The sequence below is a fragment of the Trachypithecus francoisi genome, unplaced genomic scaffold, assembly GCF_009764315.1.
Source record: "Trachypithecus francoisi isolate TF-2019V2 unplaced genomic scaffold, Tfra_2.0 Lachesis_group16, whole genome shotgun sequence".
NCBI classification, from domain to species: Eukaryota; Metazoa; Chordata; class Mammalia; order Primates; family Cercopithecidae; genus Trachypithecus; species Trachypithecus francoisi.
Window position 1 is genome coordinate 49,374,353 of NW_022681461.1, and position 25,286 is coordinate 49,399,638.

The 25,286-nt window shown below is 36.8% G+C and overlaps 2 protein-coding genes across 5 annotated transcripts in view; one reads left to right on the top strand and one right to left on the bottom strand.

The window, feature by feature from the left end:
- Positions 1–25,286, top strand: part of DENND4C (DENN domain containing 4C) — a 142,248-nt gene that overhangs the window by 79,962 nt on the left and 37,000 nt on the right. For 2 of the 4 annotated variants that reach the window (XM_033237435.1, XM_033237438.1), the window contains 10 exons: positions 1,118–1,218; positions 1,321–1,539; positions 9,029–9,174; positions 10,612–10,647; positions 10,737–10,867; positions 12,699–12,831; positions 16,621–16,827; positions 19,951–20,079; positions 21,231–21,375; positions 21,647–21,793. In XM_033237435.1, the coding sequence (XP_033093326.1) occupies positions 1,118–1,218; positions 1,321–1,539; positions 9,029–9,174; positions 10,612–10,647; positions 10,737–10,867; positions 12,699–12,831; positions 16,621–16,827; positions 19,951–20,079; positions 21,231–21,375; positions 21,647–21,793 (1,394 nt within the window). The remainder of the gene's footprint in view (positions 1–1,117; positions 1,219–1,320; positions 1,540–9,028; positions 9,175–10,611; positions 10,648–10,736; positions 10,868–12,698; positions 12,832–16,620; positions 16,828–19,950; positions 20,080–21,230; positions 21,376–21,646; positions 21,794–25,286) is intronic. The other 2 variants (XM_033237436.1, XM_033237437.1) reach the window with 2 other exon arrangements.
- Positions 5,206–5,698, bottom strand: LOC117098622 (60S ribosomal protein L27). Its single transcript, XM_033237440.1, has one exon. It carries the CDS (start codon positions 5,663–5,665, stop codon positions 5,255–5,257), a length of 411 nt encoding a protein of 136 aa, XP_033093331.1. The 5' UTR covers positions 5,666–5,698; the 3' UTR covers positions 5,206–5,254.

Here is a 25,286-nt window from a genome sequence, read left to right on the forward strand (position 1 = left end):
CTGAAACTTGGTCTCCTGTTCTGTGAGAAGCCTTTAATATCCAAGGCTGTCTATTAATCCTCAGGGCAGATGTGGCCTTGGTGTTATTCTGGGTTTTCAACCCCTGAAGATTTCCCCGATTTTCTTGCCAGCTTAGCCATAAATTTTAAAGAACATTTGTTATATTTATGCTAACTTTTGTAAAAAGAGGGCTTTTTAGGCAGTTCTGTCTGCTGTATTTTATATTCTTATATTCTTGGTATATATATATATATATATATACACACATATATATATACACGCACACACACACATACAGATATATATATTTTGTATTTTTGGAATATAAAGTTTTGGAAACAGAAGCTTTTAGTAATACCTTTAAAAATGGTCATCTCTATGGCTTTGGGTTTGTTTTGTTTTGTTTTGTTTTGTTTTTTGAGGCAGAGTCTTGCTCTGTTTCCCAAAGTGGAGTGCAGTAGCGCAATCTCGGCTCACTGCAACCGCCACCTCCTAGGCTCAAGTGATTCTTCTACCTCAGCCTCCTGAGTAGTTGGTATTACAGGCACACACCACCACACCCGGCTAATTTTTGTGCTTTTAGTAGAGACGGTGTTTCACCGTGTTGGCCAGAGTGGTCTGGCTTTGGTTTTTGTTGTTTCATGATCATAGATTATATTGAATAATGGTGTTATGATTAATTTATTTTTAACTGTGAGGGCTGGATGAACTACATATACTTTTAATCCTTACTTAAATTCCAATTTTTCTCTTTGGGCACACAGCATTTTAGAAGCCTACCAGTAGGTAGTTTGAAGTCTCAAGTCAACTAGATTTGACTCTCAGAATATTATAATTCTAAAATGTAATTTTTGAAGCTAGACTTCAGTGTCGTATTCCTGACTCCAGCATTGAAAATATATGTTGGAAGGTTAGAATGAGATGGCTAAATTTGACAGAGGTTGGTTGAATGAAAAGAGAACTTCCTTGAAATTCACTTATTCAAACTGTTTGCATCAGTTATGACTGCAGTAAAAACATCTTTTCCATTTTCTAGTTTTAGGTTGGTGCAAGAATTTTGTTTAGTAAAAGCAGATTATAAATAACACATTTTATGAATTTTGTTCTGATTTAATAGATCAGATGAAAAGAAGAACATGAACTGGAAGCAACTTCCCAAAAAGCCATGCAAAAATCTACTTAGCACCTTAAAGAAATTGTATCCCCAGCTGTCATCAGGTAATGTGAGGGAAAAGGAATACTATTGATGAAGGAATGTATACGAGAAAATTCTTCTTAAATTTAACATAATACCATTTTCTGTTTTTTTTCCTTTGTTAGTTCACCGAAAAACTCAAGAAGGCTCAGCAATTGACATGACTCCAATTGAAGCAGATTTCTCCTGGCAAAAGAAGATGACACAGCTTGAGATGGAAATTCAGGAGGCATTTTTGCGCTTTATGGCATCTATTTTAAAAGGATATAGAACATTTCTCAGACCAATCACAGAGGCTCCTTCAAATAAAGCCACAGCTGCTGATTCATTGTTTGACCGACAGGGTGGGTAGCACTGAAAGTACAATTCCTTTTATTGAAGTGAAAATATTTTATATTTGATGTTGCTGCCAAGAAATACTTAACTGTATAAATTATTACGAATTCACATTCAAATATAATGAACTTCCATGTATTTGTAACCCAACTTTATGACTAGAATTTCTTGTAATTTTTATAGCCCGTTTTTTTCCTGAGAAATCTGAAACTAGACATATTTAATTATGAAAAGTCAAAGATGTTACCTGTATTTACGATACCTTGTCACTTATCTTAGTAGAACATAACTGGAGATTTGCCTTCAGGTATTTCTTCAATTTTGCATAGTTCTTGAATTTGTACACTTTTTTTTTCTTTTTTTTTTTTTTAATAGAGTGGAGTCTTACTATGTTGGCCAGGCTGGACTCGAACTCCTGGCCTCAAGTGATCCTCCTCCCTCGGCTTTCCAAAATGCTGGGATTACAGGTGTGAGCCACAGCACTTGGCCAGATGTGTACACTTTTGGCTTTACAATTAGTTTGTGCAATAAGGGCACCACATTTTAAACATTTTTGACTAATGTAGCTTTGTTCCAGGGAAAAACATATACTCATTATTTTTAGTATGTTTTGTTTTAGGGAATTAATAGAGATTTTTGTTGTTATTCAGCTACTGTTATATATGTAGTAGCAATCTTACATCTATATCAATATTTATTTGAAATTATTTTACTTTTCTGTGCTTTTTACCTAGTGATTACTTTTTTAAAAAATCTGTATTTTCCCATTAATCCTTTTGTCCTTTATCTTTTCTGCTTTAAGATAACTTACCACTTAAATATTTAGTTACCACTTACTGGCTAGTTATTATGTAGGAATATAAAGAAGTATAAAACCTAGCTCTATGGGGTCTTAAATGGAAAATAATTAAAATATTAAAAAAATAGAACAAGTAGTCAAGAAAACATATTTTACACAGTTTTAATTTGGAAGTTTTAAGAGTTCAGAAAAAAAAGGGATATTCTTCCAAATATTCCAGTATTTCAAAATGGGTATTTTGGAAGACTTCATGGAAGAAGCATGACTTAGAAGAATGGGTAGAATGGAGATAAATGGAGAAGAACAGGAAAGGCTTTCTGGAAGTCCATAGGCATTAAGAGTTAAATCTGAGTTAGAATTTCTACTTTGTTATTTATAACGTCTTCATGGAGCTTATTAAAGTTTTCTCGACCGGACGCAGTGGCTTACGCCGTAATCCCACCACTTTGGGAGACTAAGGCAGGCAGATCACCTGAGGTCAGGAGTTCAAGACCAGCCTGGCCAACATGATGAAACTCTGCCTCTACGAAAAATTTAAAAATTAGCCGGGTGTGGTGGTGTGTGCCTGTAATGCCAGCTATTCGGGAGGCTGAGGGAGGAGAATCACTTGAACTCGGGAGACGGAGGTTGCAGAGAGCCAAAATTGTGCCATTGCACTCCAGCCTGGGTGACAAGAGTGAAACTCTGTCTCAAAAAAATTAAAAAATATTAAAAGTGTTCTCATTAATAAAATGGGGGCTATATCTACTTCATCGTTGTGAAGATTAAATGAGAAAATATATATGAAGCAACTAGTACAAGTACTTTAAAATACTCGTGATAACAGCTATTATCATTCATGGTAATAACAAAATGGAAGTACCATCAAGATCTAAAGCACAAGGCCTGCAGATTAGTTTGCTGGGTCTGCCGTAACAAAATACCACAGACTAGGTGGCTTAAACAACAGAAATTATTTTCTCGTGGTTTTGAAGGTTAAACTGAGATGAAGGTAGTTAGCAGGTTTGGTTTCTTCTGAAGCCTCTTCACTTGGCTTGTAGATAGCTGTTTTCTCCATGTGGTCTTCCTTCAGTGTTTGTCTTATGTCCAAATATCCTCTTCTTACCAGTCTTACTGAACTAGGGTCTACCCCATAATCCTCATTTTAGCTTAATTACCTCTTTAAAGACCCTATCTCCAAATAGTTACATTCCGAGGTACTAGGGGCTAGGAACTTAATATATAAATTTTGGGCCAGGCACAGTGGCTCATGCCTGTAATCCCAGCACTTTGGGAGGCCAAGGCAAGCCGATCACCTGAGGTCAGGAGTTTGAGATCTGTCTGACCAACATGGCGAAACCCCGTCTGTACTAAAAATACAGAAGTTAGCCAGGCATGGTGGCACATGCCTGTAATCCCAGCTACTCAGGAGACTGAGGCAGGAGAATCTCTTCAACCCAGGAGGCAGAGGTTGTGGTGAGCCGAGATCACTGTACTCCAGCCTGGGCAACAAGACTGAAATTTCATCTCAAATATATGTGTGTATGTATATATGTGTGTGTATATATATATATATATATATATACACACACACACATTTTGAGGGGGACACAGTTTCACTCATGACAGCACATTTGGGAAAAAAGATTATATGGTACAATTTGACTAGAGTGATGAGCTTTAGAGGTGCTGTGGAAGATAAGGCTGAAAATAAGATTAGGGCTCAGATTGTGGGTAGTTGTAAATGCCAGATGAAGAATACGGATTGTATGGGAGTGACATCACTAAAGGAATTTGAAAAGATATTTACTCAGTTTTCAGGCCCTAAGGTTTTATTGTAAACAGTTCAGCGTTTGGTCTACTAGGGGACACAGACATTAGACAAGAAAAAAATGTAAATACTAACTACTTAATAAGTGTGTTTTGAAGGAAAGTATTGATTACAGTGAGAGTGCTAGTTAGGTCTGAGAAATATTCCTTGAAGAAATAACAAGGAATATTAGTATCCTAAGGTACTTTGGTGTGCTACTTTTAAGTTTGGGTCTAAAAAGCAATAGTAATTAACTAAGAATTTTGTATATGTGGTTTTGGCTTATTTTATCCTTATGTTGTTGTTTACCATTTCTTCTTCCACTTGTATTGCCTGTAAACTTGTGGTAGGTTCAAGAGCTGCAGTGTCCAGTAGAAATATAACGTAAGCCACATATGAAATGTAGAATTATTTTAGTAGCCACAATAAAAAAGTGAAAAATAGGGGGAAAATAGTAGCATTTCAGCATGTAATCTGATTTTAAAAATTATTGATGAAATCGTTTACATTTTTTTTCCATAAACATCTTCTTTTTTTTTTTTTTTTTTTCAGACAGGCTTGCTCTGTTGCCCAGGTGGAATGCAGTGATGCAATCTTGGCTCACTGCAACCTCTGCCTCCCAGGCTCAAGTGATTCTCCCGCCTCAGCCTCCCGATTAGCTGGGATTACAGGCGTGCACCACCAAGCCTGGCTAATTTTTGTATTTTAAGTGGAGACGAGGTTTAGCCATGTTGGCAAGACTGGTCTCGAACTGCTGACCTCAGGTGATCCGCCTGCCTTGGCCTTCCAAAATGCTGGGATTACAGGCATGAGCCTCTGTGCTTGGCCTACATCTTTCAATTCTGGCATGTATTTTTTACTTACAGTGTGTCTTAGTTTGGATCAGTTACATTTCAAGTGCTAAATTGCCATATGAAGATAGTGACTACTGATTAATTAACAGTGCAGATCTAGTGGCTTGGTTAGATTCAGGTTTAATTATCTTGGCAAGAAGTGCCAAAATACATGGTGCTCACTTCTTCCTATTGCATCATCTTGAGAGGCACATACATGTCTGACTGTTGTACTTTTAGTGTTCCTAATAGGTTTTTTTTTTTTCTTTCCTTTTTAATTTTTAATGACCAAAACAAAGCATCTAAAACCGCAGCTTCTGGAAGAACCACTTGTTCTTGCCTGTCTTATATCTCTCTTCAAACTTGACCTTGGCCTCTCGTCGGGCCTTGCGTTTAAGAGCAGGATCTCTGAAGACATCCTTATTGACGACAGTTTTGTCCAAGGGGATATCCACAGAGTACCTTGTGGGCATTAGGTGATTGTAGTTATAAACTTTCACAAAAGACTTGATCTTTGACCTCTTGGCGATCTTCTTCTTGCCCATGGCAGCTGTCACTTTGCGGGGGTAGCGGTCAATTCCAGCCACCAGAGCATGGCTGTAGGGGCGATCTGAGGTGCCATCATCAATGTTCTTCACGATGACGGCTTTGCGTCCAGAGTAGCGTCCAGCCAGGACAAGCACCACCTTCCCAGGTTTCATGAACTTGCCCATGTCGGCAGCAACCACTCAGGCCTACAGCAAAAAGTCCTAATAGGTTTAAGGTGTTGTCAGCCTCATTCATTCATTGTAGTTCACCCGTTAGCCTTTGACTTATTTGGTTTAGCAGCCTTTGCTGATCATTGCCTGGATCCACTAGAAGGAAAGAAAGCCTTTTCATTATAACTTGTGGAGAGTAATTTATTTCTATTTTATTTAAGCTTTTCTCTACTAATTAGTATCTAAAAGGGATGGGAATCAGGACCACAGCATCAAAGAAAGAAAGACTGCAGAGAAAACCATGTTTGAAATGGTGGCATTAACCAGGTTATGCAGGATGTTTTAGGATTAGTGCTGGTTTCAGTTTTTATCCTAAGAGTAATTGGAAGCCTGTAAAGGATATTTCATTAGGTAATAGGATCAGATTTGCATTTTTTACAAAAATCACTCTTTGAAATGTTAAAAAGAAGAATCTCCTTGGCTTCCATACAGAGATTGCACTGGAGGCATTGAAGCATGGATCTACTATTTAGGAAGTAGCCACATTGGTTCTAGGGATTATTAGAGGTGACCTGGATTAATTGATGATAGTGTGACTAGAAGAGTGATTTTTTAAGGAATTAGATCGAGTAGAACCTGGTGATTGAATATGGAATGTAAGGTAGAGTGGGAGATATCAAGAGCGGCTTTGAGGTTTTTGCCTTTACCAACCAAGTGAATGGCCATGCCCTTTATAAAAAGTAAAATAACAGAAAAAAGGGAAGGAGCAGATCGAAGGTTTTTTTTTTTTTTCTTTCCTTTTTTTTTTTTTTTAGGATGGAAAAAAGAGACTTGAGTATGCTGATGAGAAATAGCTAATAGAGGCTGGGCACAGTGGCTCACGCCTGTAATCCCAGCATTTTGGGAGGCTGAGGCAGGCAGATCACTTGAGGTCAGGAGTTTGAGATCAGCCTGGCCAACATGGCGAAACCCCATCTCTACTAAAAATACAAAAATTAGCCGGGAGTGGTGGTGCATGCCTGTAGTACCAGTTATTTGGGAGGCTGAGGCAGGAGAATCACTTGAACCTGGGAGGTGGAGGTTGTAGTGAGCCGAGATTACACCACTGAACTCCATTCTGGGTAATAGAGCAAGACTCCATCTCAAAAAAGAAAACAAAAAAAAAGAGAGAAATAGCTAATAGAGAGGGAGATTTATCCCGAGAACACTGGAAGGGGCTGGAATCCTGAAGTCATGTGATGGTTTGTCCTTAGATAGGAAGAGGGACATATCCACTGTAAAAAGACAGAAGGAATAAATGATAACTGTTAAAGGAGTCGTAAGTTATGTAGTGAGATAGTATACATAGTTTCTATTTAATGATCTGCATTTTCATTGCAATATAAAGTATGCGCATTTCGGACTACGGAGGGGGCACAAAAACATGAAGGGAGAGCATATACAAATAGGAAATAGTTGTGAAAACATGTGAAAAGGAAAATTAAATTGATTCTAGAAATGTAGTAGGATTGCTGGTCAGGGATGAAGGTATAAGTGCTTCTGATCTGCCTGGTTGTGGAACTTTTTTCCCCTTAACTTGTGCTCAGTCATCCTTATACAGATCCAGAGAAGGCAAGCAGCACATTCTTCCAGAGCTGGGTTATGCTAGGTAGGTTTAACCAAAAAAACAAAAGAGCAAAAGGGTTGAGAGTATTGACAAAACAGTAATTGAAATTATTGATATAGCATGGAATCAGTATTACATAGAGAAAGAAGTGAAGATGGGAGGATGTATGTGGAGGTAAAAGGGCCAATGGATTGGAGATTTCAATGAGCCTTCCCTCTCTGCTCCCCCAATAAAAAACCCTAAAACACTTAGTAGAAATACTTAATTAAAGAGACCAGATAGGCAGAGGTAATGGGCTGAGAGTGATGTGAAAATGAGAGATTTGGAAGGCAATGCTGCTTTGAATGCTAGCAAGTAAAGTCTAGGGACTGTGACTGTGTGTTGAAGTTGGTGATTGAGGTAGGGTGGAGCATAGGATCATTGAAAATCAAGGAATGAAGGCTGGGCATGGTGGCTCATGCCTGTAATTCTAGCAATTTGGGAGGCTGAGATGGGAGGATCACTTGAGGCCAGGAGTTCGAGACCAGCCTTGTCAACATAGCAAGACACCCATCTCTTAAAAGAAAAGAGGCCAGGTGCAGTGGCTCACGCCTGTAATGCCGGAACTTTGGGACGCCGGGGCGGGCTGATCACCTGAGGTCAGAAGTTCGAGACCAGCCTGGCCAACATGGTAAAACCCTGTCTCTACGAAAAATACAAAAGTTAGCCAGGTGTGGTGATGGGCACCTCTAATCCCAGCTACTTAGGAGGCTGAGGCAGAGAATCACTTGAACCTGTGAGGCAGAGGTTGCAGTGAGCCACGATCACGCCGCTGCACTCCAGCCTGGGGGACAAGAGCTAGACTCTGTCTCAAAAAAAAAAAAAAAGGAATGAAGACGAACCTAAAGTGTTCTCATGGTTTGTGCTTCTGGGTGTGGAAGAATGATGGTAGGAGGAGGCTTTGAATCAAATGTCCTGGTCTTCAGTGAATGAAGGAATGTCCCTGAAATTAATACAGGACTACGATTAATAGAGGAAATAGTGGAATAGCCAGATGCTTGAAACTTTAATGAGCAGAAATTTGAAAAACAATACAGAAATAATGGTCTTGTGACATTAAAGAGGAAGGACATTGGCTCTTTGGAAATTGACTATGGACTCAAGAGTGTGCAGAGTATCAGAGAAATTTCTACTTAAAAGTTGTAGAGCTGGAGGTTCCTTATAGGGGATTCAGATTTCAGTGAAGGGGTTGATAGAAGTTAAGTATTTTTCATGGTTTAATTAGGCAGAAGGAGCTATATATGTAGTTACTACAGGTTGAGCTTCCCTAATCTGAAAATCCAAAACCTGGAATGCTCCAGAATCTGAAACTTTCTGAGTGCTGACATGATGCCACAAGTGGAAAATTCCACACGTAAGTACTTAACACACACTTTGTTTCATGCACAAGATCATTGAAAATATTGTATAATGTTCCCTTCAGACTGTGTGTATAATGTATATATGAAACATAAATGAATTTCCTGTTTACTTGGGTCTCATCCCCAAGATATCTGATTGTGCGCATGCAAATATTTCAATATCTTAAAAAAAAAATTTCGAAATCTGAAACACTTTTGGTCCCAAGCATTTCAGATAAGGGATACTCAACTTGTAGAAACTTCTCTTTAAATGTGGATATATATACATATAGATAAAGAGAATGTAATATAGATAAGTACAAGTTTAATGTTTACTATAATATCGAATTCCAGTTTAAAATTTGAATTTAATTATAATTTTGTTTTCCTCAGGGTTTTTAAAAAGTCGAGATCGTGCCTATGCAAAATTCTATACCCTTTTATCCAAAACACAGATTTTTATTCGTTTCATTGAAGAATGCAGTTTTGTAAGTGATAAAGATACTGGATTAGCATTTTTTGATGATTGCATAGAAAAGGTAAAAGTTTGTGCTTATACTAGTGTTTAGAAAAAAAAGTTTGCCTTACCTGTATAATTATCATTGTTATTGTCAGTCTAGAGTGATATAAGGAAGACAGTATAGGGTTGTGTATGTGTGTGTATGTGTTACCGATTCTGGGCTGAATATAAGAATAATTTTCTTTGTGGTATCAAGTTGCTACCACATATAGCTAAGTTTTCTCTTCTTTATTGATTGATCCATTGATTGAAACAGCATCTCATTCTGTCACCCAGGCTGGGTTGCAGTCGCATGATCATAGCTCATTGCAACTTCAGACTTCTTGCCTGAAGTGATTCTCCCACCTTAGCCTTCCAAGTAGCTAGGACTACAGGCATGTGCTACGCCTGGCTAGTTTTTTAAATTTTTAGTAGAGATGAGGTCTCACTGTATTGCCCAGGCTGGTCTCAAACTCCTGGGCTCAAGCGATCCTCCCACCTTGGCCTCACAAATCCTTGGGATTACAGGATGAGCCACCATGTCCAGCCAGTAAATTTTCTCTTTAAATCTCACTTTCATTTACAACTATTGAGTTGTAAAACTTAGAACATTTCCTTGAGCCTTGTGAGTTTATATTTTTTTAATTTAAATGAATAAGATTTACTTTAAGATTTAGGTTTTTTAATTAAAAAATGTTTAGTTTTATGGGTAAGAGAAGTTGTGTTCTTTTGTTTCAATGTCTTTCCAAATTCTTTTGCCTAATATGTTTCTTTTGTTCTAATGGAAGATGGAAATATGTTAAATTTTAAAGCTTTACCCACCCATCCTAAGGAAGTTAAAATTGATTCTTGACAGCAATGACTTGGTTACAATTTTTCCTAACTTTTAATATAATTCTTATTTTTGCTAAGTAGATCTTGGGGCCAGTTGTTTATGCAAACCGTATATTATATAACATTTGAGATTGTATCCAAAAAAGTAGAATATTATGACATTAATTTTTTTGGCCCCCTCATGATTCATGTGCCTTAGAAGATTTGAATAATTTTCTCCTATCAGTGTGATCTAAAATTCCAGGTATATAATTAAAACTATTCAACATTTTTGTTTATTTACAAAATTGATATTCCAGTGTCTTCCAGTTATATGAGAAGCTTAATGTCAATCACTAATAAAGAGGCTTAATAGTAATGAAATTTTTTGAGAAGCCAGATAACCTTGTGATTGGTCATCTTTTGTCTTAAGGTTTACAAAACGACTAATCAAAATAGTTTTCTATCCTAATAGCCACAAGTAAAAAATTATGCTTTAGCCTAAGAGTATGTATTTAGCCTAAAAATATACTTTGCAATGTTTTGTATCAGCCGGTACTTTCTGAAAAGGGGTAGTTTTTTTCTAAATCAGAATGTAAGATAAAAATGTCTATTGAATTCATAGTGGACATTTTCATTAAGAATCTGTTTTGTTTTTTTCTAGTTGTTTCCTGATAAAGGCACAGAGAAATCAGAGAAGGTATGTTTTTCTTAGACTTTAAGGGTTGAAATTTCAGAATTAGATCTTGTTTGTATGCAAATTAATTGGGGAAAAATAATTATTTTCAGGTTGATTTTGATTCAGCAGAAGATACCAGATTGATAGAACTGGATGATTCACAGAAAAGTGAGCATACTGTATTTATAATGCCGCCAGAGCCACCTCCTGATGATGGAAAGGACCTGTCACCAAAGTACAGGTAGTAGGAAGTTTTCAAAGAGCTATTTAGGCACAGCCTATTAGTTTCTTTTAATTTTTATTAGTAGGTATGTATATTAGTCTTCTGTGAAACTCATTTTCGTTATTACTTTGGTGAACTAATGTAGATAAATATTTTATGAAAATGCCACTAGGTGTTATAATTTAAGAATTGGATGATATTGTCAGATGTTGATCTTTGTTTACCTTAGTGTTTGTATTTTAATCTTTAAAAGTTTCAATTCTGAAGAAGAAAAATGTTACTTTTATGAGGCTCCCCGCTCACGTTGGGAGTTTTATTGTTGATACAAAGACTGTGAAATTCTTATGAATTGGTAATTTTCCGAGATAACTTAAGGTAGAGGGCCAGGAATTTACTCTTTTTTAAGGTAAAAGATAGGATTTGGATGTGACTCTTTTAAGAAATTAGAATGGATTTTGTAGTTTTTTTATTACTATAAATTTAATAAATTTAGAAAAATCAAACGAAAATGGAAAACTAATACATCATTCTAGCACCAGTACTTGTGTCTCTTAACAATTGTAGGCATGTATTTATGTGGATTTATGTGTGTATGTATTGCATGTATGAGTTCATCAGGTAGATTTCCTTTGTAATCCATGTTTGCCTTTAGTGGTCTGAACATTTTCCCATGCCATTAAATATTTTTGTGCCTTATCATTTGTGATGACCACATTGTGTGCATTTATTATGATTTATTTAACTGGCCTCTTATGGATTTGTTTGTAGTTATTTGCTATCTATATCTTTGTGTACATACACAGTTATTGTCTTAGGCTGTGTTTCTAAAAAAATTTCTAAAATGGAAAGTAAAGTAAGTACCTTCCTAAAATAGAGAATTAATATCAAGAGAACTGGATCAGAATGAAGAATATATCTGGGATTGAATGGGTTAATTAAATACTATTTTGATTTCATGTTAACTATAGAATTCTTTTCTACTTTGGCTTAACTGCTAGAAATTGGAATCCAGATACTGACAAACAAGATAAAATCAAATATGGAAAGGCAATATCTCCTGGAAGAAAATTGGCCAAAAGAAATAAGTAGACAATTTCCAAGAAATCCAAAGTCAATAATATAAAAATATGTTATGGTTTTTTGTATTCAAAGAAATGCAGACCAGATTGATGAATAGGAACTTTTGACATTGAGAATAGGTTATGCTAGTAGTTAGAATGTGTGTTTAAGTATAATCTTTTTTGAAATAATTTGATATTAATTATAATAATTTTAATTCTTTTGATAAACATGGACCTAGCAAATTCTATTATTGGGTATTCATCCTATGAAATTAAGCAGAAGTATTCACAAAGATATACATATGAAAATATTTAATTGGAGAAATTTACAAACAATCTTCAACTTCATAATGTCCAGCAGTGAAAAACTGCTTAAATTGTGGTACAGCCTTAAAATAAAAATTTTATGGATTTTTTTATTTTAAATACCTGTGCAAGGTAATTTTATGAAGAAAAACATAAAATTATGAAGTATACTAAAATTTTTTAAAACATAAATTATGGGATACATGGATTCTCTTGAAGGAGTTATTTCTCCCTTTAATCAGAGTTTTCTGTGTTTTAGAGATTGAAAATAACAAGTAGGGTGGGGAAAGACAAAATTTTCGTGAAGATGGTCTCTCTATGTTATATCATTTAAAAATTTTGAAAAAGTATTTTTTCTATATAAGCATTTAAAATAATGTTGGGTACTATTTGAAGTTTAGAAATATTTGCCTAAACGCTGGAATAATATGAAGAGTTGGTGTGTTTTAAATCAGCAGTTCTATTTTTGCTTTTTATTTTAGTTACAAATACTTTCCAAGACTGGACCTTAAGCTTTTTGACAGACCGCAGGAGTTGAAACTTTGTTTTAGTAGACACCCTACTGGGAATAGCATTACAAAGAGTCCAGCTCTCATGGCTAAGAGAACTAAACAGGTCAGATATTCTTTATCTAATACATGTTCATTTAATATGTAAAATATGTATATGTGATATGCAGCTCATAGTTTAAAATGATCACCCACAACAACCATTTGAAGACTCACTATGGTTGTTACTGAATTTAACTAGATTTCTTGCAAGCCTACTTAAAATATCAAGTCTGGGCCGAGCATGGTGGCTCACGCCTGTAATCCCAGCACTTTGGGAGGCTGAGGTGAGCAAATCACTTGAGGTCAGGAGTTAGAGACCAGCCTGGCCAACGTGGTGAAACCCCATCTCCATTAAAAATACAAAAATTAGCCGGGCGTGGTGGCAGGCGCCTGTGATCCCAGCTACTCGGGAGGCTGAGGCAGGAGAATCGCTTGAACCCGGGAGATGGAGGTTGCAGTGAGCTGAGATTGTGCCACTGCACTCCAGCCCGGGCGACAAGAGTGAAATCCATCTCAAAAAAGTCTATCTGTCTATCTATCTATCTATCTGTCAATCAATCAAGGCTGAAGTTTTCGAATGCTTATGTTTATGCTTTAAGACTATCCATAGGAATTGGCCGAGTGTGGTGGCTCATGCCTGTAATCCCAGCACTTTGGGAGGCCAAGGCAGGCAGATCACCTGAGGTCGGGAGTTCGAGATCAACCTGACCAACATGGAGAAACCCCGTCTCTACTAAAAATACAAAATTAGCCAGGCATAGTGGTGGATGCCTATAATCCCAGCTACTCGGGAGGCTGAGACAGGAGAATTGCTCGAACCTGGGAGACGGAGGTTGTGGTGAGCTGGGATTGAGCTATTGCGCTCCAGCCTGGGCAACAGGAGCACAATCTGTCTCAAGAAAAAAAAAAGAGTCTGTAGGAACCAAATATACTTTTTAGAAAACTTAATTGAAATATAATTCATATACCATACAGCATACCCACTTAAAGTGTATGATTTAGTGGCTTTTAGTATATTTAACAGGTTTGTACAGCCACCACCACAATTAATTTTAGAATATTTTCATCAACCCCAAAAGAAAGTTTGCATCCTTTAGCCATTAACCCCAATTCTCAATCCCCAGCAGCCCTAGGCAACCACAAGTCTGTTTTCTGTCTATAAATTTGTCTGTTCTGAGCATTTCACCAGTAGAACTGCATAATATGTATTCTTTTTGTGACTGGCTTCTTTCATTTAGTGTAACATTTCAGGATTCATCCATGTTGCAGCATATATCAGTAATAATTATTGCTGAATAATATTCCATTGTATGGATATACCATATTTTATTTGTCTGTTCATAAACATGTGGCTGCTTCCTACTTTTTGGCTATTATGAATATTGCAAATGAACATTTGTGTATAAGTGTTTGTTTGGATGTATGTTTTTATTTTTGGGGGGATTGTATATCTAGGAGTAAATTGCTATGTCAAATGGTTACTCTGTGTTCAACCCTTTGAGGCACTTCCAGGCTGTTTTCCAAAGTGACTGCACCACTTTCCATTCCCACCAGCAGTGTATGAGGGTTCCAGTTTCACAACATATCCTTGTCAATTATTGTTACTGTTGTCTTTTTGATTATAGCCATCTAGTGAGTATTAAATTGTATTTTAAGTTTGCATTTCCCTAACGGCTAATGTAAATATACTTTATTCCAAATATTATAATCCAAAGGGAGTTAGCTTAGGACAACCTAGACATCTTGCTTTATTACTATATGTGATTTAGGTATAAAGAACTAAGGTGTGGTTACATATGAGTTAAAATTAAACATCCTTTATACATACACTGACATTTTGGGGATCTTCAAAATGTGGAAAATTTCATGATGAAAATCTTAGTTCAGGTTTTACTAATTTATGGGATAGCCCCCTAAATCCTAGAAATATCCTGAGGCATTTCCTAATTTCATACAGTTCATATTTCTTTCAGTGTTTTCTGAAGAGAATACTAAAGAATTTTTTTTTTTACTGTTACCAGCTAACAAAAGGCAAATTTCTAAAATGAGAAAATTTTGCTAACTCAGCCTCTAAATCTCATTTATAGCAGAATTTTTTTTTGAGGCTAACTGAAAAAGAAAAGAACCATAGGATCTTAGAAAAACAAGGGGATATGTTTTTAAATATATACTGAAGTGTCATGGAGATTGAGCTGAAAAGTAAAATTAATATGCCAAGTTTTTTTGTTTCTGTTTCTGTTTTGTTTTGTTTTAGGGTGGAGTCTTGCTGTGTCACCCAGGCTGGAGTGCAGTGGCAAGATCTCGGCTCACTGCAACCTCCGCCTCCTGGGCTCAAGCGATTTTCCTGCCTCAGCCTCCTGAGTGGCTGGGGATACAGGCACCCAGCTAATTTTTGTATTTTTAGTAGAGTTGGGGCTTTACCATGTTGGCCAGGATGGTCTCGATATCTTGACCTTGTGATCCGCCTGCCTCGGCTTCCCAAAGTGCTGGGATTATAGACATGAGCCACCATGCCCGGCCCCCAAATTTTTTTATTTAGAACATAGACTAGTGGAGGAATCTTTAGTGCAAAGCATAAAATGGCATTCTGATATATGTGATAGGCTCTGTAGTTTCTGAGAATATATATAGTTTGATAAAGCTCAGCAGATGGCTGGGCATGGCAGTTCACTTCTATGATCCCAGCACTTTGGGAGGCTGAGGTGGGCGGATCACCGTAGGTCAGAGTTCGAGACCAGCCTGGCCAATGTGGTGAAACTCTGTCTCTACTAAAAATACACACAAAAAAATTAGCTGGGCATAGTGGTGGGTGCCTGTAATCCCAGCTACTCAGGAGGCTGAGGCAGGAGAATCACTTGAACCCAGGAGGTGGGGGTTGCAGTGAGCTGAGATCACGCCATTGCACTCCAGCCTTGGTGACAAAAGCAAGACTCCATCTCAAACAAACAAAAAAAAAAAAGCTCAGCAGATGATTTTGATACCCTATTCTCTCTTCTACCTAAATCAGAATGAAAAGCTGAACTAGAAAACACGACTATCAAACTAGGAGGTGGGAAAGTTTATGTTGACTGCAAAGGAGTAGGTTGTTTTTTTTTTTTTTTTGAGATGGAGTCTCCCTCTGTTGCCAGAGTGCAGTGTTGCAGTCTTGGCTTACTGCAACCTCCAACTCTCTCTAGTTCAAACAATTCTCCTGCCTCAACCTCCCGAGTAGCTGGGACCACAGGCACACGCCACCACGCCCGGCTAATTTTCATATTTTAAGTGCAGACCGGGTTTCACCATGTTGGCCAGGCTGGTCTTGATCTCCTGACCTCGTAATCCGTCTGCCTTGGCCTCCCAAAGTGCTAGGATTACGGGCATGAGCCACCGTACCTGGCCAGAAATAGGTTTTTTTTAAGGAATCTGTCAGTGAGGGAGTTAACATAGACTGTAGCTTGGGAAGACAGAGTGGAAATCTTGGCAGGAGATAGCCTAGAGCATCTCAAACAGCGAAGAGAAGAGTGAGAAGAATATCACTTTTTCACCCATCAAAAATGAGTTCCTTCTTTGTAAAAGACATGTTATGAGCCATTCTAATACAAAAAGATGAATGATATTTGCTCTTAATTTCTAGTCTAAGAGACACATGCTTGCTAACAAATAGTTTTGGTATAGTATGAAGTATTATTGTAAATGAATGTTCAGGGGAACCATTAGCACTAATAAGCAGGAAGCCACTCACAAAAGTCAACTTTGAAGTGCTTGATTTTAGGGGTCAAGTTTTACTTAAATTATCCTCTCCCTTTTCCTTCTCACTTCTCCCCTCACCCTAATGAATTTTAATAAATATCGTAATATTTTATTCTCTTTCTAGGAAATAAAAACAGCTCATAAATTGGCGAAGAGATGTTATACAAATCCACCACAGTGGGCCAAGTGTCTGTTCAGTCATTGTTACAGTTTATGGTTTATTTGTCTTCCGGCCTATGTTAGAGTTTCTCATCCTAAAGTCAGAGCACTTCAGCAGGCATATGATGTACTTATTAAGATGAGGAAAACAGATGTGGATCCCTTAGATGAGGCAAGTATAACAAATTGACATTGTTTCTAAGGTAAATTTTATTTTTGTACTTCTGATAAAATTTGGATCTAAGTTGCTTTAAAGTGTGCTCAAGCATTTTAATTAAGCAGGAAAGATAAAACTATTACTCTGTTACATGGAGCTGATGCTTGTGTTTATTTTTTATTTTACTTATTTATTTGTTTTTGAGACAGAGTTTCACTCTGTCACCCAGGCTGGAGTTCAGTGGTGCGTCCTTGGCTCACTTCAACCTCTGCCTCCCGGATTCAGACAGTTCTTGTGCTTCCCAAGTAGCTGGAATTGTAGGCACATGTCACCATACCTGGCTAATTTTTTTTTTTGTTTGTTTGTATTTTTAATAGAGATGGGGGTCTCACCATGTTGGCCAGGCTGGTCTCAAACTCCTGGCCTCAGTGATCTGCCTGACTCAGCTCTCAGTGCTGGGATTACAGGCGTGCGCCATCATGTCCGGCCATGTTTGTTATTTTTAAAGAGATGGGGTCTCGCTCCTCTCTTGCCCAGGCTGGAGTGCAGTTGAGTGATCGGGACTCACTGCAGCCTTGAACTCCTGGGCTCAAGCAATTCTCCCACCTGTCTCCCAGGTAGCTAGGACTTCAGGCATACAGTCCTGTGCCTGGCATATGGTTTTTCTTTTTTTGATTATTTTTATTTTTAAGGAATGGAGTCTAACTTTTTTGTTCAGGCTGATATTGAACTCCTGGCTCTTGAACCCCCACCTTGGCCTCCCAGAGTGCAGGGATTGCAGGCATGAGCCACTGTGGCTGGCTTCCTTTTGTTCTTTTAACTTTATTGGGGAGCCGATAGGGCCCCAATAAGCTTTTAGTAAGTGGCTTTCCACTAAAGACCTGTGTCCTAAGGTGAGTTATATAATCTATTTAAAGATATATATTAAAAAATACATATTTTTATTAAAAAATATTTATATATACTCAAAAAAAAAAAAAATATATATATATATACTCGTGCCCAAGCTGGAGTGCAGTGGCACTATCACAGCTCACTGCAGCCTGGAACTTCAGGGCTTAAGCAATCTTCCTGCCTCAGCCTCCCATGTAGTTGGGATTACAGGTGCACACCACCATGTCTAATATTTTAGTTTTATTTTTTGTAGAGATGAGGTCTCGATATGTTGCCTGGGCTGGTCTCAAACTAATGGTGTCAAGCCGTCCTTCTGCTTGGCCTCCCAAAGTGCCAAGATTATAGATACGAGCCGCTGCACCTGGCCTGTGTAACCTGTTTGTATTTTGGATTATCTATTTGAAAATGTAGCTTTCAGCTTCTCAACTTTGGCACTATTGATGTTTTGGCCCACATAATTGTTTATTTTAGGGGACTGTCTTGTACATTGTGTAGGATGTTTAGTAGTATCCGTGGTCTCTACCAACTATATGCCTCTGTTTCCCTGCACAGATCATGACAATCAAAAATGTTCCCAGAGAACAAAATTGCTCCTGGAGAACCACCGAGGTAGATAATAATAGTACCTTAATTGTAGGTTAGTTTGAAGGTTAAATCACTTAATATACTTAAAGTGCCTGGTTCATAGTAAACACTCAGTGAATGATGTACTAGACATTTTCATGCATTTTCTCTCTCAAGCCTTAGAAACCATCCTAAGAAGTAGATACTGATACTATCCAGTTAATGGTTGAGGAAACTGAGGCACTTATTTAGCTTTTTCCAATGCTATTTTTCCTTAAAAATTTTTTTTTGGTGTTAAGATAACTATAAATGATATTTTGAACTAGATTAGAATTAAAAATGAAAAGTCTTCCATCCTGGCTAACCCGGTGAAACCCCGTCTCTACTAAAAAAAATACAAAAAACTAGCCGGGCGAGGTGGCGAATGCCTGTAGTCCCAGCTACTCTGGAGGCTGAGGCAGGAGAATGGCGTGAACCTGGGAGGCGGAGCTTGCAGTGAGCTGAGATCTGGCCACTGCACTCCAGGCTGGGTGACAGAGCAAGACTCCGCCTCAGAAAAAAAAAAAAAAAAAAAAAGTCTTTGCTAACAAGGTTACAGTATATTTAACTGTCTTCTCATTCTTTTCAAGACAAATCCTGTTTGTTCTATAGGCATTCTGGAGATACTGTCTTTAATTCCTTTGGCATTGAATGGAAAGCATAGTGATTGGGGAGAGAGAGACTTTAATTATACTTGATTTTATTTATATTTATTTATTTATTTATTTGTTTGTTTATTTTGAGATAGTTTTACTTTTTTCCTCCAGGCTAGAGTGCAGTGGTGCAGTTTCGGCTCACTACAATCTCCGACTCCTGGGTTCCAGCAATTCTACTGCCTCACTCTCCCAAGTAGCTGGGACTACCAAGTGTGTGCCACCACGCATGGCTAATTTTTGTATTTTTTTTTTTTGTAGCGATGGGGTTTCACCGTGTTGGCCAGGCTGATCTTCAACTCCTGACCTCAGGTGATCTGCCTGCGTGGGCCTGCCAAAATTCTCGGATTACGGGCGTGAGCCATTGCTCCCAGCTTCTATCCTTGATTTTAGAAACGAATTACCTCTCAAATTATGAGGAGTAATAGTTTTTCTCTTTGTGTAGATTTAGTTACTCAAACGAATGGAACATGGACACATATGTCTTATGTGAAATAGTTAATAATGATGATACTTGCATTAATGAATAGGGTTTTGTTTTGTTTTGTTTTGTTTTGAGACAGAGTTTCACTCTGTCACCCATGCTGGAGTGCAGTGGCGTGATCTGGGCTCATTACAACCTCTGCCTCCTGGGTTCAAGCAATTCTCATGCCTCAGCCTCCCAAGTAGCTGGGATTACAGGTATGCACCACCATGCCCATCTAATTTTTGTGCTATTAGTAGATATGGGGTTTCACCATGTTAGCCAGGTTGGTCTCAAACTCCTGACCTCAGGTGATGCACCTGCCTCAGCCTCCCTAAGTGCTGTGAGGTGTGAGCCACTGCACCCAGCCTGAATAGGTCTTAAAAATAATTTGCTGAGATGCTCAAAGCAGAACAAAGGAGAAAATACTGCTTTATAATAACTTCATGGAAAGAATTCAGTAAAATCTCTACAATTCATAGTATACTAATTACTGACACTTCCATTTTTTTTTTCTTTTGTTAGGTGTGCTATCGAGTAGTGATGCAGCTTTGTGGACTTTGGGGTCATCCTGTTTTAGCAGTGAGAGTCTTATTTGAAATGAAAACTGCTAGGATAAAGCCTAATGCTATTACTTATGGTTATTATAATAAGGTAAGTAGGATCGACAGTAGGCAAGTTGTGGTGCTTATCAAAAATGATTATTTTGTATACCTTTTGTTATTCATGAAACTCCTATTAAAGGAGGTTTTGGGATATATTTATTTTTTTAAAATTGACAAGTATATATATTTATCATGTACAATATGATGTTTTGAGATATGTATATTGTGGAATGGCTCAATCGAACTGTTAAGTAATTAAAATATGCCTTCATGTACTTACCATTGTTTTGTGGTGAGAACACTTCTAGTCTCTTAGCAATTTTCAAAATACAATCTGTTGTTATTAACTGTAGTCCCCATGTTGTTTAGTAGATCTCCTGAATTTATTTCTCCTATCGAACTGAAATTTTGTATCCTTTGACCAACATCTTCCAGTACCCCCTTTCCCCTCACCTCCCAAAGCCCCTGGTAACCATAGTTCTACTCTCTACTTTTATGGGTTTCACTTTCTTGGATCTCATATATATGTGAGATCATGTGGTATTTGTCTTTGTGTGCCTGGCTTATTTCACTTACCATAATGTCCTCTGGGTTCATTCATATTGTCACAAATGACTGGGTTTCCTTTTTTATTTCAGGCTGAATAGTATTTCATTGTGTATATATACCACATTTTCTTCATTCATACATTGATGAACACTTAGGTTGATTTCATATCTTGGTTATTGTGAATAATGCTGCAATAAACATGGGAGTAGAGATCTGTCTTCAATATAGTGATTTCATTTCTTTTGCATATCTATACCCAGTAGTAGGATTGCTGGATGGTATGGTAGTTCTAGTTTTAATATTTTTAGGAAACTCTATACTGTTTTTGAGGAATCTTTTTAATGACTGTACTAATTTGCATTTCCACCAAGAGTGTGAAGGGGTTCTTTTGTCCACATCCTTAATCAACATCTTTTGTTTTTTTGACAATAATGATTCTAACAAGTACGAGGTGATATCTCATTGTAGTCTTAATTTGCATTTCTCTGATGTTTAGTTATTAAATGTTTAGCATTTTTTTATATACCTCTTGGCCAGTATAACTGTTTATATTTGTGTGTATATATATAAACATATACACACACATATGTATGAATTTTTAAGATCTGATATTGCTAATTAACATTATTTTTACCCTTATTTTGCCTTTAGGTAGTTTTGGAGAGCCCGTGGCCTAGCAGTACCCGCAGTGGTATCTTCTTATGGACGAAGGTACGGAATGTGGTACATGGCTTGGCACAATTTAGGCAGCCGCTTAAAAAGACTGTGCAAAGGTCACAGGTCTCCTCAATATCAGGTAATACATGTGATTAGAAATATACTTCCTTGCTGAACCATGAGCTTTACAGGCATATGAATTTTTAGCTATGTGAATTTGAAAACTTAAATTCTGGTAGACATTTTCACATACATTTAAAGATAGATTATCTTAGTCCAAAATTGTTTTTGTTTTTTTCCAGAAATTTAGAGAGTGTTCTGCAACTATAAATGAACTGTGGGTCATTCATATTTAGTGTAAGAGATTATCAATGCATGAGTTATTGAATTGCTATTGTCCTTATCTTTAGCTCTTCAAAATGTCACAGGTGGAAGTGATGGGGACACGGTGAGCCACGGTAGCGTGGATAGTTCTAATGATGCTAACAATGGGGAGCACACAGTCTTCGTCAGAGATTTAATCAGGCTTGAGTCCATTGATAATCACTCTAGCACAGGTACTAAAATCCAGATTTTACTAACCATTCACTTACTCTCATGTTAAATCTTTCCTTTTTCAAAAAGCTTCTTCCCTTCTTGAGTTTGTGTGATATGACTGCTTTAAAAGTACTATATACTTATAAGAGAAACAATAGAGTCTGCAGATCACTTCTCTTTATTTCCTGTAGTACAAAATTAGTATGGGAGTGCTGTGCACAGTGTTCTAGCATGATACTTCTTTGTATTTGCTTATCATTAATTTATGAAAATATATGCTATAATTAGGAATCATGAGTTAAGGAACTTGAAAATTAGTGACAACTTGCAAATATTTTTAAAAAATTAAATAGAAAATGTATCTTAAAATTTTAAGAGTTTGAGTATTAAAGAGGGAAGGAAGGAAGTCACACAATGAGAAAAAGTAATCTCTTTAAGTTACATTTTTTAAGATCTGCGAAGCTATTGAAGCTGCTTTTATGTACATAGCCATCCCTCTCCTCTGAAGTTAGAAATAAGTGTAACTAAAGTAGCACATTGTGCAGATATATGTGTGTTGCACATCCTTCTCCTTGTGTTGTTTTTTTTTTGTTGTGGTTGTTTTTAATATCTCAAGCTTTCCTTTAAAAAGAATTCTGGGTCTAATTCCTGTACTTTGTCTGATGAACTTGTCTCAATGACTGAAGTTTCCTTTTCTCTGCTCTTTGTTGCTTTGCTTTTTGCTCTGTGCTGTTTCTTGGTGCTGCATTTGTCCTTGGCTGTCATGGTGTGGGGTGCAGACAGACTTGTATGACGTGAAGCTATGGATACACGTGTGCATTAATGCTACCCTTGAATGTTAACCACATCAGGTAATTTCCCATTTATTAGGTTAAATTTTGCTGACATGCAAGGGTGGGGGAAAGACCTTTCATTGTATTTTAAGTATTGTTATTAGTGGTAAACAGTTTTCATTTTCTTGCCTTTTCTCCTTTGGATAAATGTAATCATATATAGACTCTATTGAAAATATCCAACTAACTTTTCATGGTCAGTTTGCAAACATATTTGTTATCTTATTTGAAAATATATTATGCCTTGCTAAAATTCTTATTTTGAGGTTGGTTTGTAGCATCATTGTGACAAATAGTGTTATAGGCATTGAAGAATTAATTGTTTCAACTGTTGAGGTGGTGTGGCTATTGCTTTCCAAAACTGATCTTGCTGAATTCTTGTGCTAAAAACAACCTTCATATAATTACAGGAGCATGTGTAAATTTGAAAGTCAACATAAAGCTATAGGTTACAATCCTGTTTGTAATTAACTTCCTCAGTTTGCCATCATGTTTGTGTATTAACAAATAAGAATTTTAGTGAAACTTTTATTTTAAAGCCACCATATTTTATTTCATCTAATATTTTTTCATGATACTTGTAGAAGAAATGGGCTTCATGTATAAAAAACAAAAAAACATTTTTTGTATGAAAACGTTTACCAGGAATAGTAATAGTAATACATAAACACCTCTCCTCTTATTCTTTCAAATTTTTAAGTTTATCTCATTATAGAGGCAATTTACTCCTTTAATGGAAATACCAATCTCCTAGTAATCCTGGGTGTTTGGTATAAGACTTCAATAGTTGGACACAAACTTTCAGGTCCCCTTTATTTATATTTTAGCTGCATTTCAAATAACTGAATGCCATATACTGAATTTGCAGTGATCGTGTGCCTCTGTAGAACTTCTGACAATGCCAATTGATGCTTTTGAGGTTTTCAGCCCAGATGCTTAAGTTGCCCATTTCATTAAGGATTATCTCGTGGAATCTTTCCACTTGGTACCTGGTACAGAGTGACTTAGCTGTTAGGAGCATGTTTGGTTTTAATCTACCCAGGTCCCAGCCTAGTGTTCATTTCATGGCACCATAATGCTTTACCAGACTTTTTGAGGGAGCCAGTAAAAAAGTGACTGAAGTTAGTCATTCTAAGTAGTAGTATTTAAAGACATTTATTCTTTTGTTGTATGGCAAACCCAGAGTCTGAGTGGCAGTGTAATAAGTGATGGAAAATGGAGGTACTGCATATGTTATTTTATGTGTCCTTTATTGACATCTTTATACTGTTTTCTCTAGTACCTGATCTTAGTTTTGATTTTAAATTGTAGAACTTTAAAGTCAAAACAGACTTTTAAAATATCTGAAATAATTTCAAACTTACAGAAAAGTTGCAAGAATAATACAAAAAACTCTCATATCTTTAATCTAGATTCCCTCCTTTTTAGTTTGCCACATTTGCTTTATTATTTTCATTCAGTATGCATACACATACCATTTCTTTTTCCTAAATCATGTGAGCAGGTTACATACATCTTGCCCTTTTACCTCTTTATTATTTCAGTGGTATTTTCTCTTATATATAACCACACTTTAGTTACCAAATTCAAGAAAACATTGATATACTACTTCATAGTTTATATTCCAAGTTTGTCAGTTATCCCAGTGTTCCTTGTGGTACTTTAACTCCTTTTCTTTAGTCTTCTTTAACCTGGCACAGTTCCTTAGCCTTTTAAAAAATCTTTTATGACTTTGGCCTTTTTGAAGAATTCATTTTAATTATTTTGTGGAATATTTCTTAACTTGGGTTTGTCTGTTATTTCTTAGCGATTAGTTATGCATCCATGGGTGTGGTACATAAATGATGTTGAATACTTCTCAGGTTGTCACATCCTACAGGCACACACAGTCTGACCTTCATCGGTGATATTAATTTGGATCACTTAGTCTCACTATTGTCTGGTTTCTCTGTGGATAGTTACTATAATCTTTTTCTTCCTCTCGGATAATAAGCTATTTTTGAAAGGACACTCTGAGACAATGTGCTAATATCCTTTCTCATGACACTCTTTTAAATTTGGCATCCATTGATGATGCTTGCCTGAACCAGTCATTACTGTGATGGCTACAAAGTGGTGATAATGCCAATTCTATCACTGTTTTCAAATTTAGGAGACGATGTTCTAGTATATGGAAAATTCTCCATTCTCTGTTTTTTTCTTATTTATTATCAGTATGGACTGATGGGTTCCTGTTTTATTCATTGAAGTATAATTCATTACTGCCCTTATTTGGTCCTCAAATTATCCCTGTGTTGGCCAGTGGAAGCTCCTTTAAGCTGTTTTTTATGTCCTTTAGATATTCTCCCATTATGTTTCTGAACACTACCTTTTTGGCACAACAAAATGTTCTAGCTGAATCTTATACCTTCTCTGTCTGAACTCTGGAATCAGCCATTTCTTTAGGGACCCCAGGTTCTTGTTCATGGGGAATAGATTTTAGAAGCCAAGATTTGGGATCACTGTTACCACAGTGTTACTGCTTCTAAACTCTTTTCCTAAGCTAGAAAATATGTGTACTGTACATAAAAAATAATTTTCAGAATTGTCACACCCATTTCTCTGTGAAAAACAAACCTACTAAGCAGTTCAGGATTTGACTATTACTCTTAGGCTTAAGGTGAATATTCAAAATAATGTG